The sequence below is a fragment of the Paroedura picta genome, chromosome 5 (genome assembly GCF_049243985.1).
Source record: "Paroedura picta isolate Pp20150507F chromosome 5, Ppicta_v3.0, whole genome shotgun sequence".
In the NCBI taxonomy this organism is placed as follows: Eukaryota; Metazoa; Chordata; class Lepidosauria; order Squamata; family Gekkonidae; genus Paroedura; species Paroedura picta.
The window spans coordinates 88,291,620-88,307,818 of record NC_135373.1 but is presented as its reverse complement, the minus strand read 5'-3'; the positions used below and the strand labels follow the sequence as shown (position 1 = coordinate 88,307,818).

The 16,199-nt window shown below is 42.4% G+C and overlaps 1 protein-coding gene across 1 annotated transcript in view; it reads right to left on the bottom strand.

The window, feature by feature from the left end:
• The window catches only part of TMTC2 (transmembrane O-mannosyltransferase targeting cadherins 2), a 240,892-nt gene extending 226,301 nt beyond the window's left edge, over positions 1-14,591 (bottom strand). The window contains exon 1 of the mRNA XM_077338949.1: positions 14,005-14,591. Coding sequence (XP_077195064.1) covers positions 14,005-14,087 — 83 coding nt within the window. The 5' untranslated portion in view covers positions 14,088-14,591. The remainder of the gene's footprint in view (positions 1-14,004) is intronic.
• Between the last annotated feature and the right edge of the window lie 1,608 nt (positions 14,592-16,199).

Here is a 16,199-nt window from a genome sequence, read left to right as displayed (position 1 = left end):
GCCCTAACGCTCTCTGATCGCTATGGTAATGTTTAAACATCCCTTCAAAATAAGATACAGACACGCCACAACAATGAACATAAGGAACATTTTATTTTCATGGAAATTTTAACTCATGACAATGACAAATCAATGGGAACCCTGAGCTTGTTTCTCTGCAATGAGATAGTCCCATCTGGGAGTGATGGGAGACAATGACACACAAAGTGTGTTGTAAAGGGCCGGGGGGATGAAGTAAAGGGCCGGTGGGGGGGGAGAAGGCGTCCTTCAGGGCCCACCTCCAATTAGTCGAAGGACCACATGTGGTCCGCAGCCCACAGGTTGGGGATCGCTACCTTAGTAGATTAAGCTAGTCTCCAAGGTAGCACCATATACCTTATGAAAAAAGGCAGTAAACACTATTTTCTCCTAATCTTTTCAAAATATGCATAGAGGGCAACAGTTAGAAAAGGCTAGCAGGATCCCTTTAAGATTACAGTGGCTTGAACCGGGCTTCAGAGATGTAGATACTAGGGTTGTGCGATTCGGCCGCTTGGACAGCCGTTCCCTCCGGGCGCAGCCAGCGCCGCACCGCAGGGGGGGGGCGGTGCCGGCAGCTGCGTGACAGCAGGCGCAACCACGCAGACGAATCCCACCACCCAGACTCTTCTCCCTACCCCCCAGCCCCAGCTAGGGTTGGCAACAAACCAAGACAAAAATGTCCTGCATTTTTACTAGATGTTTAATCTGTAGAAATGACCAGAGAAAGCTTTTCAGGGCATGGAGGTAAATAACATCCCGTGGCAAATAGTATGACACTAAGCCTCCTTTAAACTGTTATCTTAACAGTCGGTATCTTAAGCTGAGGCTAGGGTCCTGATGGGTTTTCACCGGGACAGCTTGGAGAGCCCATATCCAGCCTCTGCTGAGGCAGCTGCATTGGTTACCGGTTGCTGCCCGGATCTGGTTTAAGATGCTGGCCCTCCATGGTCTGGGACCCACATACCTGAGGGACCGCCTTTTGCCCTATGTCCCCGGCAGGGACTTGCGCTCTGTGGGGACAAATCTGCTGGTCATCCCCGGCCCCAGGGAAGCGCACCTGGCCTGGGCCAGGGCCAGGGCCTTTTCGGTCTTGGCCCCTACCTGGTGGAACGAGCTCCCGGAAGAGCTACAGGCCCTGCGGAAGCGTCTGGTGTTTCCACAGGGCCTGCAAGACTGAGCTCTTCTGCTAGGTCTATGGTTGAGGCCGGCACGCAGAAGAAGATCTGCCCCCCCTTGCCATTAAGCCCTATTTGGGCTATTAAGGGCAGATTAAAGGGAGAGATCAGCCCCTCTGTCCACCCTGAGGTTTTTAATAATGATTAGTATGGGGGGTTTGCCCGCCGAATGAAAGGATGATTTTTAGTTAATTGGCTAGCTTGATTGAAATTGTTACTTATTTTATTGGGGTTTTTATGTATTGGGGTTTATATTGTTAGCTGCCATGAGCCCTTGTGGGAGTGGTGGGAAATAAATAAATAAATAAATAAATAAAATCATAGAATTGGAAGGCCACCTAGTCCAACCCCCTGCTGAATGCAGGATCAGCCCAAAGCATCCTAAAGCATCCAAGAAAAGTGTGTATCCAACCTTTGTTTGAATATTGCCAGTGAAAACATAGTAGATGGTTTGAACAGGGACTGGACTGTGTGTTGGGAGGGAGCAAATGGGAGTGTGCTGCCAATATTGTATAATTTTATAATGTTTTATGGGTCTCTTATCTGTAAACTGCCTTGAGCTGGTATGGCCAGGAATGGCAGTCAATACATTCAAATAAATAAATGTATAACTAATTAAATGTCTACATATCTACCTATATACATACATAAAGCTGACAGCCCCTTATAAAATCCTCTTTCGTACATGCCAGTATTTGTATACAGATAATGAATTTTGAAAGACCATCTCCTTCATTATGTTCCTATGAGTCGACTACAGTTGTCAGACAGCTCTCTATTGGCTATCACAACACTTAGGGTGGCCTGTCTGGTATCAACCAGAGCCCAGGCCTTTTCCATCATGGCTCCAGGTTTGTGGAATGGACTTTGTGATGAGGTAAATTGGTCCCTCCTAGGAGATTTGCATGGTCTGGTTGTTTGGCAGGGCTTTTGAAGGGGTTTGAATGAGAGGCATATTTGAAGGGTGTAAAGATTGGAGGTTTGATATTTTATTTGTTTTAATAGAACATGTTTTAACTAATACTGTAAACTAACTTGAACTACAAGGAAGGTCAGGTATAATAAATGTTAATAAATTAAAACATGAACAGATATCTAGGTGTTGAAGTCTTTGGCACAATATTTAGCAAATGGGTTCAAAGAGGCCATGGTCAGTTATTTTAAAATATGTAGGGTAACAATGTCAAATTATTATTTTTTCGCCCAATCTCAGTTCCTGCTTTGAAAACAAAAAACCCTATCTATACATATCTTCCTTGATGACCTAAATCCATTTTCTATTTGCTCTAGACTTGATACTTAATGCCCAAATATAGAACACTATCAATACCAGTGATATATATTTATGGACAGCACCAATTCACCTATGCTTATACTAGCAGCCACTTATCCCCACAATGAAAATGCAGGATCCCTGCAAATTAGTGCAAAAATAGCTAGTAATTAAAAATAATTAAAACCATAATTGCTTATCCAGATTACAACTGTCAAGACTTCAGTGGGGTGAACAAAGCATAGGACTTTCAGAAGTCTGCCACACATCCTAACTAGCCAGAGAGTCAAAGTTCAATATACCCTTTGTTCAGCAACAGCTCTATGAATAGAGAAAGAATCCTCCTCTCCAGCCTCCTAGTCTGCTATAATGCTTTGTAGTCTCATGCGGAAAATCTTGGTTCAATTACCTATCAGTCTTTGCTTCCAATACCAGCTGGGTCTGGGAGATATACAGATGTAGTTTTCATGGCTCCTGGGAAGGAGGAGGGCTTCAACGAATTGGACAATTACTTGAGAGGAGTTAAGGCACTCTACCAAGAGAATTCCATAGATGGTTACCTTCTACCAGAAAAATAAAGGCAAAATATTGATTTTCAAAGTGTAATGCAAGATGTGTCTTTATGATTGACTGTCATTATGACTGGTACTTATATGCATGATCTCAGCCATAATACTGATTTGCTAGGCATCTTAGTGGCTAGAAAACATGCCATTGTTTTGATAAGCACCTTACAAGAGAAAAATATTGACATGTGGTACTTTGCCAATATGAATAATTTACCTGATGCAAAGCAACTTGTTCCTGGGAGGAAACATTGTAGAAATTGAAACGCCCCATAGCATTACTATAGCAACACCAAACCCTGTCCAAAATTCATTTTTTCCAAAGTCCATTTTAAAAAAATGCAAGTCTGCTCATCCAGAAAGGATCACACTAAAGCTATAGGAGTAAAGTAGCTAGCAGACAATAAAAAATAAATTTCTATTATCCCTTCCCTTCCTAGACCACCATCAGTTCTAATCAAAGCAAAATTCACTGTAAAATATCTTTTGGGTACAAAGGTACAATGTAGAACTAACTTGTTAGCAATGAGCTGAAAACCAATAGCACTGCATGGTTTTCCATCAACATGACAATCTGCCCACACAATCTGTTCAAGCCTTTGAAAAGAGATAAGAAGAACCCACATGGCCAGTCATGGGAATGAGGGGACACAAAGAGTTCAAAGCCTGCAAAACTTCAAAGGTCAACAAGTAAACCTTATCAGGAAGTGTTTGCTAGTTGGATCAAAATTAGTCAAAAATCCAGAAGATCAGTGGCAAAAGATTTAGAGCACTGTCATTTAAACTCCATATTGAACATCTGCATTTTTCTTTTCCTTTCAGTTTGTTCTGTCAACAACAAAAAGTTATTAAAAGGAGTTCGCCAACATTAAATTACCAAAGGTGCCAATGAAACATAGTCAGTATATAATATCTGTTATCCAGTAACAATCTATTAAATGAAGCCTAACAATTGCAATTATCTTCAGACGTTTTAGCCAGTGACAACAAAAACTGTTTTCCAGCTATAAACCATGGTACAAAATCACATATTGTTTGAGGGAGCAATATATATCTTGAATAAGAAGGAAACCAAGATGACCTGGAAGACATGAAAAACATCCGTTCTAATTCTTCTCTTTATAAAGCTCTTTCTAACATCAACTCTCAGGAAATCCAAACACTGCATAATAATATTTGATCTGACATTTATTAAAACAAATCAATATGATGGCATAAATCCTATAATTATAGGATCATCTGATGCACTACCTTACACATTGGCAAAAACAATACATTCTCCAAGGTTTCACCCATGAATTAAGAATCTACGCACAGAAATTCAGTAATCATGTATCTGTCATCTAGCTTAAAGAGCTACAGAAAACAATATCAAAGCCTGTGCATTCCATCTGCAGAAGAATTTGAGATCTCAGGGATACTATCTTACAGCAGGGCTTCAGGGCAACAGAAAAGGTAATATTCGGCTGGATTATGTTGATGTGGACTTAAGTTACTAGACACAAGTTAAAATCTAACATTTGTGTGCTGATCACACAAAGTTTTGACTTTGCCTGAGCTGATTAAGAAGAAGAGTTGGTTTTTATATGCTGCTTTTCTCTACCCGAAGGAGGTTCAAAGCGTCTTACAATCATCTTCCCTTTCCTCGGCGAACCCAAGTTCACCAGCTGGCTGCATGTGGGGGAGTGCAGAATCAAACCTGGCATGCCAGATTAGAAGTCCGCACACCTAACCACTACAACAAACTGGCTCTCTAAATTGCATTTTGATTCACATTTTACTGCACCTTTCTTCAGATATCTGTGCAAAACACTATATGGGTCCCCAGCAGGCCTTCGATTTTTGCACTACCGAGTTTCACAAATTTGATACAAGTTTAAGTGATATTTATATATTGTTGTTGTTAGGTGCGAAGTCGTATCCGACCCACTGCGACCCCATGGACAATGAAATCCTCCAAGATTTCCTGCCCTCTACCATTCTCCGGAGTCCATTTAAGTTTGCACCGACTGCTTCAGTGACTCCATCTAGCCATCTCATTCTCTGTCGTCCCCTTCTTCTTTTGCCCTCATTCGCTCCCAGCATTAGGCTCTTCTCCAGTGAGTATACGCAGAGACAAATGTCACACTGGTTCAGTAATTAAAGCTGTTGCAACCCAAAGTGGAACAGTCAACCCCTATCCCTTCATCTATAATTCCCTAGTTCAGAATGTGAAGCAAATTCATCTCTCAACATTTTATCATCTCCACAACTAGGTCTTTTGCCCATGTGCCCTAAAACCTAGATGATTATACTTCCTTGACTTCTTCTATAGCTACTTATAATACTTCATCCCATGACTGTGCTCTTATCTTGCTTACCATCTTAGCTTCTATGCTAAGCCTACATCTTTCCTGAGCCTACATAATTATCTAAGTCACCTTGTCCCACAAGAAGGCTTTGGGTAAACGTCAAGATGAAAATACACAATACTGGGGAGGAATCCTCACTGCCTAGGGTAACAAGCCACCATCAAACCCTCCAAACTAACCTCAGCTGAGAGACCAAAGATCCAAGTCTCCAACCCTAATCAATATTCATCAAGAAGTCAGCCCTGCAAGATAGGGACACTTAGAAATAGAGTTCTGTGAACAATTATTTGGTAGTTGTAATAGGGCAAAATAGGCCAAGATTCTGGATTAAGACTGAAGCGCCAAAATATAAATAACACCACAGAGGCATAATTAATATATGTGTTATTACAAGAAATGTACAAAAGTACAACTACAAAAGCAGTCCAAAACAAGCCAATCAGCCACGCCCAGCATTTCTTAATGTAAGTGTGAAATTCCTTCTGGAGCTTTGTCCTTGAAACTCCCAGTCTCATGGTCTCACTTGTACCATGTCACCCTTTATCTCTTAAAACTGCAAGTCAGTATGATATTAATTTCACTGGAGCCTTCAGTAACTTGACTAGGCCAAAATTTGGTCTGATCCAAAATTTGAAAGGCCAAGAGATGGCTAGATAAGGCCAATTTATCAACTGTAATCATGGATTACAGTTCAAGGCACCCTCTTTCAGCTCTTCCAAAAAGCCATACCGAATGCCTACAGAAAACTTAAACCATGTTTGTTTTAAGCAGATTACCAAGATACACAGCACTGTTTATTCAAGCACACATGCTGGTTTATCACCTGCAATCTGTTACATTTGCAAGAGATCCCACCTACCCACTTTGCTTTGAGAATATGAGCTCAAATGTCGAAATGGAAATGGAAAATCCTGCTGTGTAGACACAGCCAGCATCTATGGCATTAGAGATCCTGGTGGAAAATACACATGGAAATTAACAGTCACACACAAAGCAAGAGACAGATGGCAATCAAATTTCTGATCATTTATTTACCCTAATTCTTCAGTATGCATTTATCAGTTGCTAGATTACATCACATGTGAGAAGCCCAAGAGAGCTGCTGACCATATGGACTCCATTTAATTTTCACAGGGCAATAACTTCAGAAAATTCAGATTATGCATGAAAACACCTTTGCAGGTTTTTAAATAAAACACATTTTACAGGAGAGAAATTATATTTAAAAATAAATTGTTAACATATTGCAATATAGTAGATTTCTCATAGGGGGACTCTAAAATAATAACAGGAAAAGACCTGATAGCTGAAGGTTATTATTTTACGTGCAATTATTAGAAAGCTTTAAGGCAGATAAAAAAGCACATAGTTTTGACCAAGTTAAGAATGGTTTTGAAATAGAATTATCCACAGCCTGGGGCATGGGGGAATATTGCCACCTATCTTTTGTTCGGTTTTATGTAGGGTTTAAACAGGGGTTATAATAACGGGAGCTTACATTAATTGTTGTTGTTGTTACCCACCACAAGTTGTTCCTGAGAGTGATGGGATAAAAATCCAATAATAAATGACTAAACAATGAGAATATTATTGCCAAGATGTATAAAATGCTGTTGAAATTTGAGACATAAATTTCATCATACAAATTATAAAAACATAAGTTTGCCCACAATTTGTAACTGTAATAACAATTATAAAATGTGACTTCATATCTACACCAAGGCTACACCAAGTCCTTTCTGCAGAAAGGCAAACTAAATGCCATCGATAAATATTACATTTATATTTAAATAAATGTGCCTATAACTAAATTCTCAATATGTATGCTGTCAATAAATTAGAGAAACTGTGATAATTTAACATAATTTAACATTCAATAAATTCTGTCACAGCTAAAAAAAGGGATATATGTTATATATTCTAATCTTCTACTATTATAACACATTAAAGGCAACATGCAAGTAATTCTATACTTTAGTTCCTGGCAATACAGAAAGGGAATGGGCCATGGCTCAGTGATAAAGCATTTGGTTGGAATGCAGAAGGTCACAGGTTCAATCTCCACTATCTCCAGTAAGGATCCAGTCCTGGGTAATGGGAAAGATCAGGTGAGCCACAGCCAGTCTGAGTAGACAATACTGACAATGATGGATCAACAGTCTGATACAGCATAGAACAACTTCAGTCTTCACTGATCCATCTACACCAGGCAAAGCTACCAGCAACTTACCTGGCCCTGGGAGATCTTTTCACAGTGATCCACGCCCCAGTTTGGATTACTGTAACTTGCTCTGTGCGGAGCTACCCTTGGCTCTGAGCTGGAAATCACAACTGGCACAAAATGCTGCAGCTCAGGTTCTCATGAGGACCCCCACAGATGGCTCATATTTGACCTGCCCTCTAGCAACTGCACTGGTTGTCAGTTGAATTCCAGATAAGGTTCAAGGTCTTGGTACTGACCTGTAAAGCCCTACTTGCTCTGGGCCCTGCATACCTGAGGGACTGCCTCTCTCAATATTATATTATTATTATTATTATTCTTATTACTATTATTACTATTATTATTAATTAGATTTATTTCCCACCACTCCCCATAGGCTCGTGGCGGGTCACAATAGTCTTATCCCCATTAAAATACCCATTAAAAGACTTTAAAACAATCCCAACATGGTGGAAGCTCTCATTATTCCTATCCCCTGCTATCAGAGTGGCAGGGAGGGTGGGGAGGAGATCTAACTTACTAGGTCCGGGGTGGGGGAATGCTGGCACTCATTCGCTGACCCCGGCCTCAACCAAAAACATGGCCCTTGCCCCAACCTGGAGGAATGAGTTGCCAGTTGAAATTTGGGCCCTGATGGAGCTGTCAAAAGTTCACAAGGCCTGCAAGATGGCAGAAGTAGCTGTGGATTTCCTGCATTGTACAGGTTGTTGGACTAGATGACCCTCGGGATCCCTTCCAACTATGTTTCTATTTCTCTTCACTCAATGAGTAGCTAAATTATGAAATTCACTGAAGGTAAATGTAGTGAAGGCCAAGAGCACAGATGTCTTTAAAAGGGATTAAAAAGGGATTAGACGCTTATGGAAGAGTGGTTTATTATTAATGATAGGGAATAAAGGAAACCCACAAAACCAGAGCTAGTTAACTTCTGAACAGGAGAAGGTCTTATCTTCCATTGCAATTCACTGTGTGAAACAGAATGATGGATTGAACTAAGACTCCTGGATTGATCCAGCAAGGTTGTTCATTTGCTCTTAACATTATTTGCATATTTACAGCCCCAATGATCCTACTTCAAGGTAAAGTCTCAGAGAAATATAGCCTAAGTAATGTGTACTGCAGTCTTTAGCGGAGTTCAACAGACTTAGAAGGGTGCAATACTGTTTAATATTTCAAGGATAGACTGCAATATACATACATTTATAGAAAAGGATTCCCAGTCCAGCCTAGAGACATAGGAAACAAGTATGCCATTTTTTCATGATTTTTGTACACTGTGTGTAGCATTCAAAAGCAGAACAAAAACATCTGCTAACAAAGGATATGTACAGATTCAAATGTGTAGCCGTGCTGGTCTTAAGTAGCACAATAAAATCAGAGACTGGCAGGTTTGTTTCTCCTTGTGTTTTTGTAAACTGCAACTGAATTCCAGGGGAATTGATTGACTGTTTTGACAAAGAATTATCACTGGCTGTATTTGGTTGTGTAACACAGTTTACTGATGTAACAGAATTGATTTTTGCTATATTATTCCCTGTCATGTAAGGAGTTCATAGTCTGACAAAGAGTGCTTGCACTCGAAAGCTCACGCCCTGATTAAATCTTTGTTTTTTTTAAAGGTGCTACTGGATTCTGATTTTAAGGATATGTATGTTATCCTTAAGGGATGTTGACAAACTGGAACATATCCAGAGGAGGGCAACAAAGATGGTGAGGGGTCTTGGAGACCAAGACATATGAACAAAGGTTGGGGGAGCTTGGTCTGTTTAGCCTAGAGAGGAGACAACTGAGAGGGGATCTGATAACCATCTTCAAGTATTTAAAAGGGTGCCATATGGAGGATGGAGCAGAATTGTTCTCTCTTGCCCCAGAGGGACAGACTAGAAAGAATGGGATAAAATTAATTAAAAAGAAATTCCATCTAAACATTTGGAAGAAGTTCCTGACAGTTAGAGCGGTTTCTCAGTGGAACCGGCTTCCTCGGGAGGTGGTGGGTTCTCCATCTTGGGAAATTTTTAAACAGAGGCTGGATAGCCATCTGACGGAGAGGCTGATTCTGTGAAGACAAAGGGGTGGCAGGTTACAGTAGATGAATGAATGGGATGTGAGTACAGGATGTTGGACTAGATGACCCATGAGGTCCCTTTGAACTCTATTATTCTATGATTCTATAATTCCATGTTACCAAAATGCAAAAAATGATGTTTGGGACTTATGGAAATGTTTTAATGCTGATGACTGATACGTGCAAAATAGGAAACCATGTGCATGCACTAAAGGATTCTATTAACATTAGAATATTAGTTCCTCAAAGCCATAAATATGTAGGAATAATATATCATCCCAAGATTAAAGGTGCATAATGTATACATTTCCTCGAGCATTTGGGAGTAGAAGGGAACACTTCAATGGATGCTTAAAACCCACAGGCAATCACTTCTCTAATGTGTGACCTTTAGTGTTGTGGACACCCAAGTAATGCATCAATACCAACACTCATTACTTCCTATTATGCTTTCAAAAATTCTTTCACAAATTTAAATACAGACCTAAAAGTCAAGAATTCATTCTGTCTGGAAATGATACCTGGCCACATGAAAGTTATTCAAGTCTGTGAATAATGTTATTCTATGCCAGTCTTGCACATTGTTTTTCATCACTTTTTTATCATTACGAAATTGATTTTGCTGTAAGAAAGTTTCATGATACCACTTAATCTTAGACAACCTAGTAAAATCCAGAAAACAATTACAGACACCTTTATATAGTGTAGTAATCTTGATTGCCACATGAAGAAGGAAAATAAATTAATGCCACATTTAGTAGCCCAGGAACCTGAAGAATTTAGTATTGTTCCTGAAATGATCAACAGCTACAAAAAATAAATGTGCCATTTTTAACCCAATGAGATTAGAAGGATGATTCTCAAAAAACAAATGTGCCATTTTTAACCCAATGAGATTAGAAGGATGATTCTACCTTGAAAACATCATTCCACTTTGCCAGCTCAGCTCACAACTTCTGCAGTCACAGTCTAAGCAGGCTCCCAATGGTCAGCATTATTCAGCCACTGCAATTTTAAAATGTAGGTCTAAAAGTTTTATCTTGGATTTGCAGTGGTGGACCAGGGAAACATTGACTAGCTTGCAGTTTTCTTCTATCGTTTCTTCCCACAGTAATTGAAAATGCTCTGATTAACTGACCTACAGCACAGAATAATCAATATTTCCAGATCACACATGCCAATTAATTTCTAAATTCAAGAAGTGTTTATGTCTTTAGCTATTAAGTGAATTAAACAAACCTGTATGTTAAAATGTCATCTTACCTTAATGCTACCCACATAATTATTTTCCCATCCTAAGCAAAGAGTCTACAATTAACTGCTAGTAGCATTTTCTAACCATATTTGGACAGAAATAGGTCATACCACAAACAAAGCTTGACTTTTAATCTCATTTCTGTGTTGCCTTTCTCCACAATGCCTCTCTCCTCCAGTGTATCCTCACAAAGACTCTGACAGATAGGGTTGAGACTGTGTGACTGGCCTCAGGTCACCTAGGTAGCTTCCAATTGGGGATTTGAACTGGGGACTCCCAGAGCCCAGTCTGACATGCTACCCACTGCGCTACACTTTTTAAACTACAACCTTGGTAAATTTAAAGCAGAATAGTAAATTGTTAGTCTGTGCCCTCAGACAACCTAGTGTCCTCCTTAAAATAGAGATAGTATTCAGTCCCGCAAGCACCTTAGAGATCAACAAGATTCTGGGTGTATAAGCTTTCAATAATCAAAGCTCTCTTTGTCAAATATCTGGGCTTGAATCTAGCTTTCCTATTGCAGACCATCAGTGTCACTGAAAATAGCTCATTCTCAAATGTTTGGACACCTTAACAACCAGATGCCCAGACTTTTTCTAGACATAGCAGTATTATTCCAGCATTTGTATATAACATAGCATGAGGTTATCTACCATCTGTCACAGAGCTAAATCAGATTTCTACATTTTTATTCTGTTTGCAAATATGCCCAGCAGAGCACATCCATTAAAACAACTTTACACAACCATTAACACACAGCTAATGAATTAGAAAGCAGTTACAATTAAGTTAAACACTTGAAGAAGAAAAGACTTTACCCTCTAAGCCTGGGAAAAACTTACAGTTTTGGCAGCTGATTGTTAATCTGCCACTGTTAAAGAATGAGACAAGAACCACAAACTGGCATTCAGCATTTGCACAATACAGAGAATCAGTAACTGCTAACTATAGCAGGCACAATGCAATGTCAAAGAAGGGGGTAAATCCATCAAGATTAAACAAGTAGTAAAGCCAAATACAGACAAAGTATCACCTGGGGTAACTTGCTCAAAGTAGTTGCAGATACTTTCCCTTCCTAAGAATCTGTTGGAAACTTTGAAACATGTTTTCTAGCAATAGTTGATTCTGCCAAGACTGGTCTCTTTTTAGCTTTTGGCAGCTCCCCTTCACCCTCCAACAAATCTAAGAGAAATCAAGACCTTCAGAGGCTCAGATTTATTCTATTTGCTGACAACAATGTAACCTAATGGATATACTTAGGCAGAACTGCTGATGTACCATTTGTAGATCTATAGCCATCACAGGTTGGACTTTTTAAGATACTATAGTGTCAAATTACTCCCATGTATGAGAATTCAAGGAGCATTCTGTCAACTCAAAGCCAGCCTGCTGAAAAGTAGCCCAGCATAACCCATAAGATTCATTCACTTTCCACACAGGGAAGGGCCAATGAAAAGCTGTCAAAGTAAATCTATGATCACTTTTTGGATGGTTTAACATCAATGGAGCATGCAAACACCCCAGGATGGCTCATAAGCCTAGTCGTGCGTGAGGTTCTCCTTAATATATTTTAATTATGCATCTATTTTAATTGTAATCGGATTAAGTCACTATGAAAAGGTAGAATTTTCCTCAAATTGCTCATGGAGCTTTTCAGCAATTTCTAACCATATGCCTGTTCAGGAAAATAATTGGTAGACACCAGCCCAAGTTTGACATTCTCTAGAAATCAATGCTGTTTCTGCTACAACACACTTCAGCTCTTATTAACAGCCCAAACTCACCCAAATGCAAGATACAAGTTCAAACCCTGGGGCTTCATCTTTGCTAATTAGCATAAAGGAATGTTGAACATACAAGCCCAAGGAACACAACAGAAATGCTTTCACAAGTGCTGCCCAGCAGATCTTCAAAGGACCATGCACACATACAAACATGAAAACATTTAAACATAGTCAGTGAGGGTTTCCAGCCAGCACAGTCCCGGTAACATTAAAGCAGCACCTGTCAGTCCAAGGCATCATTTTAAGTGAGGATAACTAACCGGTTTCCTTCAGAATGTATTTTCAATGTTGGAGCTCCCCCTCTGAACATGATAACTACAAACAAGAACATGTGCAGAGTTTCTTTCACTCACTGCTCAGTACCTGCAAGGAGCGCTGACATCTCTTTAGTGTGCCCGGGGAAAATGTTAGACCCCAATTTCTAGTCAAGCTTCCAGAAAAATTAATTTTAGGAATTAGGAACATCCTTACCACTTGGCTATACTGTCAGTGCAATCACATATATGCCTACTCCCACTATGTGCAACATAACTTACTCTCAAAATCATGATGTTGAGAAATGCTGCCTCACCTGTCAAGAAAGTGTCCTGTGCTCCAGGAAGGAACAAGAAGACACATCTATGCAGAAAAGCAAACAACTGGGATAGGTGAGGGGGGGGTCTCCTTCCCAACCTAAAAGAAAGAGGACACCATACACTGCCAGAACTATTCCCTACCCAGCAGTGATTTCTGGTTCCCAAACTTATGGACTTGCTACTAATGGTATAGAAGGGCAGATTTTTTTTTAAAAGAATAAATCAAAAACCTGGGGCTGCTTACTTAATTATGACAGACTAGCTGTGCTCTCCCTCTGCTCAGCTGTATCAGTGCAAGCAAAAGTAACTTGACGGCAGGGACGGTTCTGCTAAGTGCTGGGGTCCCTCGACAGGACTTTTGCAACGTCTCAAACCACCCCAGTGAGGGGGAAGGAATGAAAAAGACAGAACGGGGGTGAAACTCCCTATCTGAAACCCAGGAGGGGTGTGGCGGGCGGCAGCGTAACCCCTCCTCAACAGGTGACTGGCGGAGGGGCAGAGGTGAGAAGAAGATGGGGAGTCACGTCAATCCTAGCGACTGCCCGGCGAAGGCACCGCGTTGGGCGCGACAGCCTCAACTTCCCAGCTGCCCGCCTTTCGCACACAAACCCCGCCGCGCCACCCCCAACCGCCGCCGCCTTAAGCAAGAGGCAAGCGCAGCACGCTGCCGCTGCCTTTGCGCGCCCGCCGGTCCGCCAGCGCCCACTCCTCCACCTACCTGTCATCGTAGCAGAAATCCGCGCCGAGAGTATTAAGATACAGGACGAGCCCCAGGGCGCCGCTCAGCAACTCCGCGATCATCTCTCCTCCGCCACGGCTGCCGCCCTCGTCTCTCGCCGCTGCCGCCGCCCGACCGCGCAAAGCATCCACCGCGCGCCTCCCTCCAGCCGCCCTGCTCCACTTTTGCTCCCCGGCCGCCGCTTGGTCAGCGCCTCCGGACGCCCCGCATGGCCGCTCTAGTTCCCCCTCCCCACAGCCACACACACACACACCGCACTTGGCCAAGCAGTCAGTCGGCAGCGGGAGGAGCCGGCGGCAGCTTTTATTGTTCCGTCCGCTTCGCTCGCTCGCTCCCTTTACCCCATGACTGGCCGGGGCTTGCACCGGAGAGCTCCTGGCGCTCTACCTCGCGAGGCCGCTCTGCGGGAGCGAGCTCAGCTGCACCCCTGGCACCAACGCCGGGCCGTCTCGCTCCGTCCCCACGACCCGGCTGCCCGGAGGCCCCTTCGCCGCTGAACTGAGAGCGCCACTGCCGAGACTCGGAGAGCGCCCGCGTGGGGCTCTCCAAGCTCCCATCGCGCTTGCGTGCCACCCCCTCCTCGGCCCGCCCCTCTCTCCTCCCCTTCTGTCACGCCCGCCCGCCCGCCTACCGTCTCTTTCTCTCGCTCGGGCGGTCCCGCTCCGCCCGCCTTTCCCTTTCAGTTTCACCCCGGAGCCCACGGGAACGGGGGGGGGAGGGGGGCGTCGCTGGGAGAGCGCTGAGGAGGAGGAGGAGGGGGTCGTGGATCGGGAAAAACGCAGGCTGCGATTGGCGCGGGCTTTGCTGCCGACCCTCGCTCTCCTCTAGCTCAGGAGCAAGTCAGGTGGAAGCATCACCACGGCGAGCCGCTCGTGGGGGCAGGAAGCGGCCACTGCCATTGTTCAGCCTGCCTGTCGTCTACAGTCATCGGGCACCCCTTCACCTATTCACACAAAGAAACACAAATCCTCCACAAATGCCACATGAGGAGAGGGCTTGATGGAGCAAGCTTTGGCTTGTGTGTTAAAAAGTTTAGTACAGGTGGCCAGAAGGGAGGTGTGTGCAGACTGCTCCCTGGAGAGGAATTGAAATTATTGCTTTTGGGAAAGCGAAAATGACCGGAAGGCCATGTGTGTTACAGAATTAAATACACAAAGGGGGGTTTCTGGGAGGCAGGGTAGCAATACACTTTACAGATGACCCTAATGGAAGCTGGAGCTAGTATTGATCTCTCAAAACAAGGTTTGTTTGGGGAGGGCGTTTTCCCCAGCTTTTTCTCCACTTTCGGTTAACCAGCCATCTGCAATAAAAGTGTTTCTTCCAGTGGCACAGCACGCCAGACTACGGGAGCACAACATGCCCAGCTGCATGTGAGAAATCCAGAAGCTTTTAACAATTCTCATCCCCCCATTGTTATTTAACACAATCCCCTCCAGACTCACCAGGCATTAAGCACATTAGGGCCTTTTCAAGGCAGCAGTGGCTTTAAATGTTCTTGTGAAGCCTGCCTTCGAATGTCACCAGTTCCTCCCTGCTGCTTTCAGTTAGTTCAGATGGCTTCAATGTGTCCTCACCCATGGTGGATAATTTTACATGTGGGGTATGCTATGTTGTATTAAAGCAACAAGAAAGGCCTCAGTGGCTTGCACTCGCTTCTAGGGAATGACTTTGTGTTAGAAGCATTACAATACAGAGGATGTTAATTTAGGATAGGGTGAACTAGGGTACCCTGCCTTCAGCATAAGAAAAGCTTCAAAATGTTCTGTTTAGTAGGCATAGCTAACAAATATTGTTCAATTCTATTCTTCTATGTTCTTTCCTCCAGAAATAAATGTAATTCATTTGAAGTAAATCATTTATTAGACATTTTTCCTATAGAAAAAAACAAAAAAGAAAAACAAAGAGACCTGCTGGGTCACACCAGTGGTTAATCTCTCACCAAACCACACCCCTAAGTATTTAAAACAGGGCACCTCCTCAATATCATCACCATGAATTTTCCACCTGTGGTATACACGCAATTCCCCCCCAAAAAAAAACAATGTTTTTGGATTTGTAATAATTAACAATCAAGTATTCTTCTAGACAGTAAGAGACAAAAACCTCCATCAGAGGGCCAACATGCATCCCTGACAGACTCCTTTTTATAGGGAAATTATGTTGGAAAGTTGTCC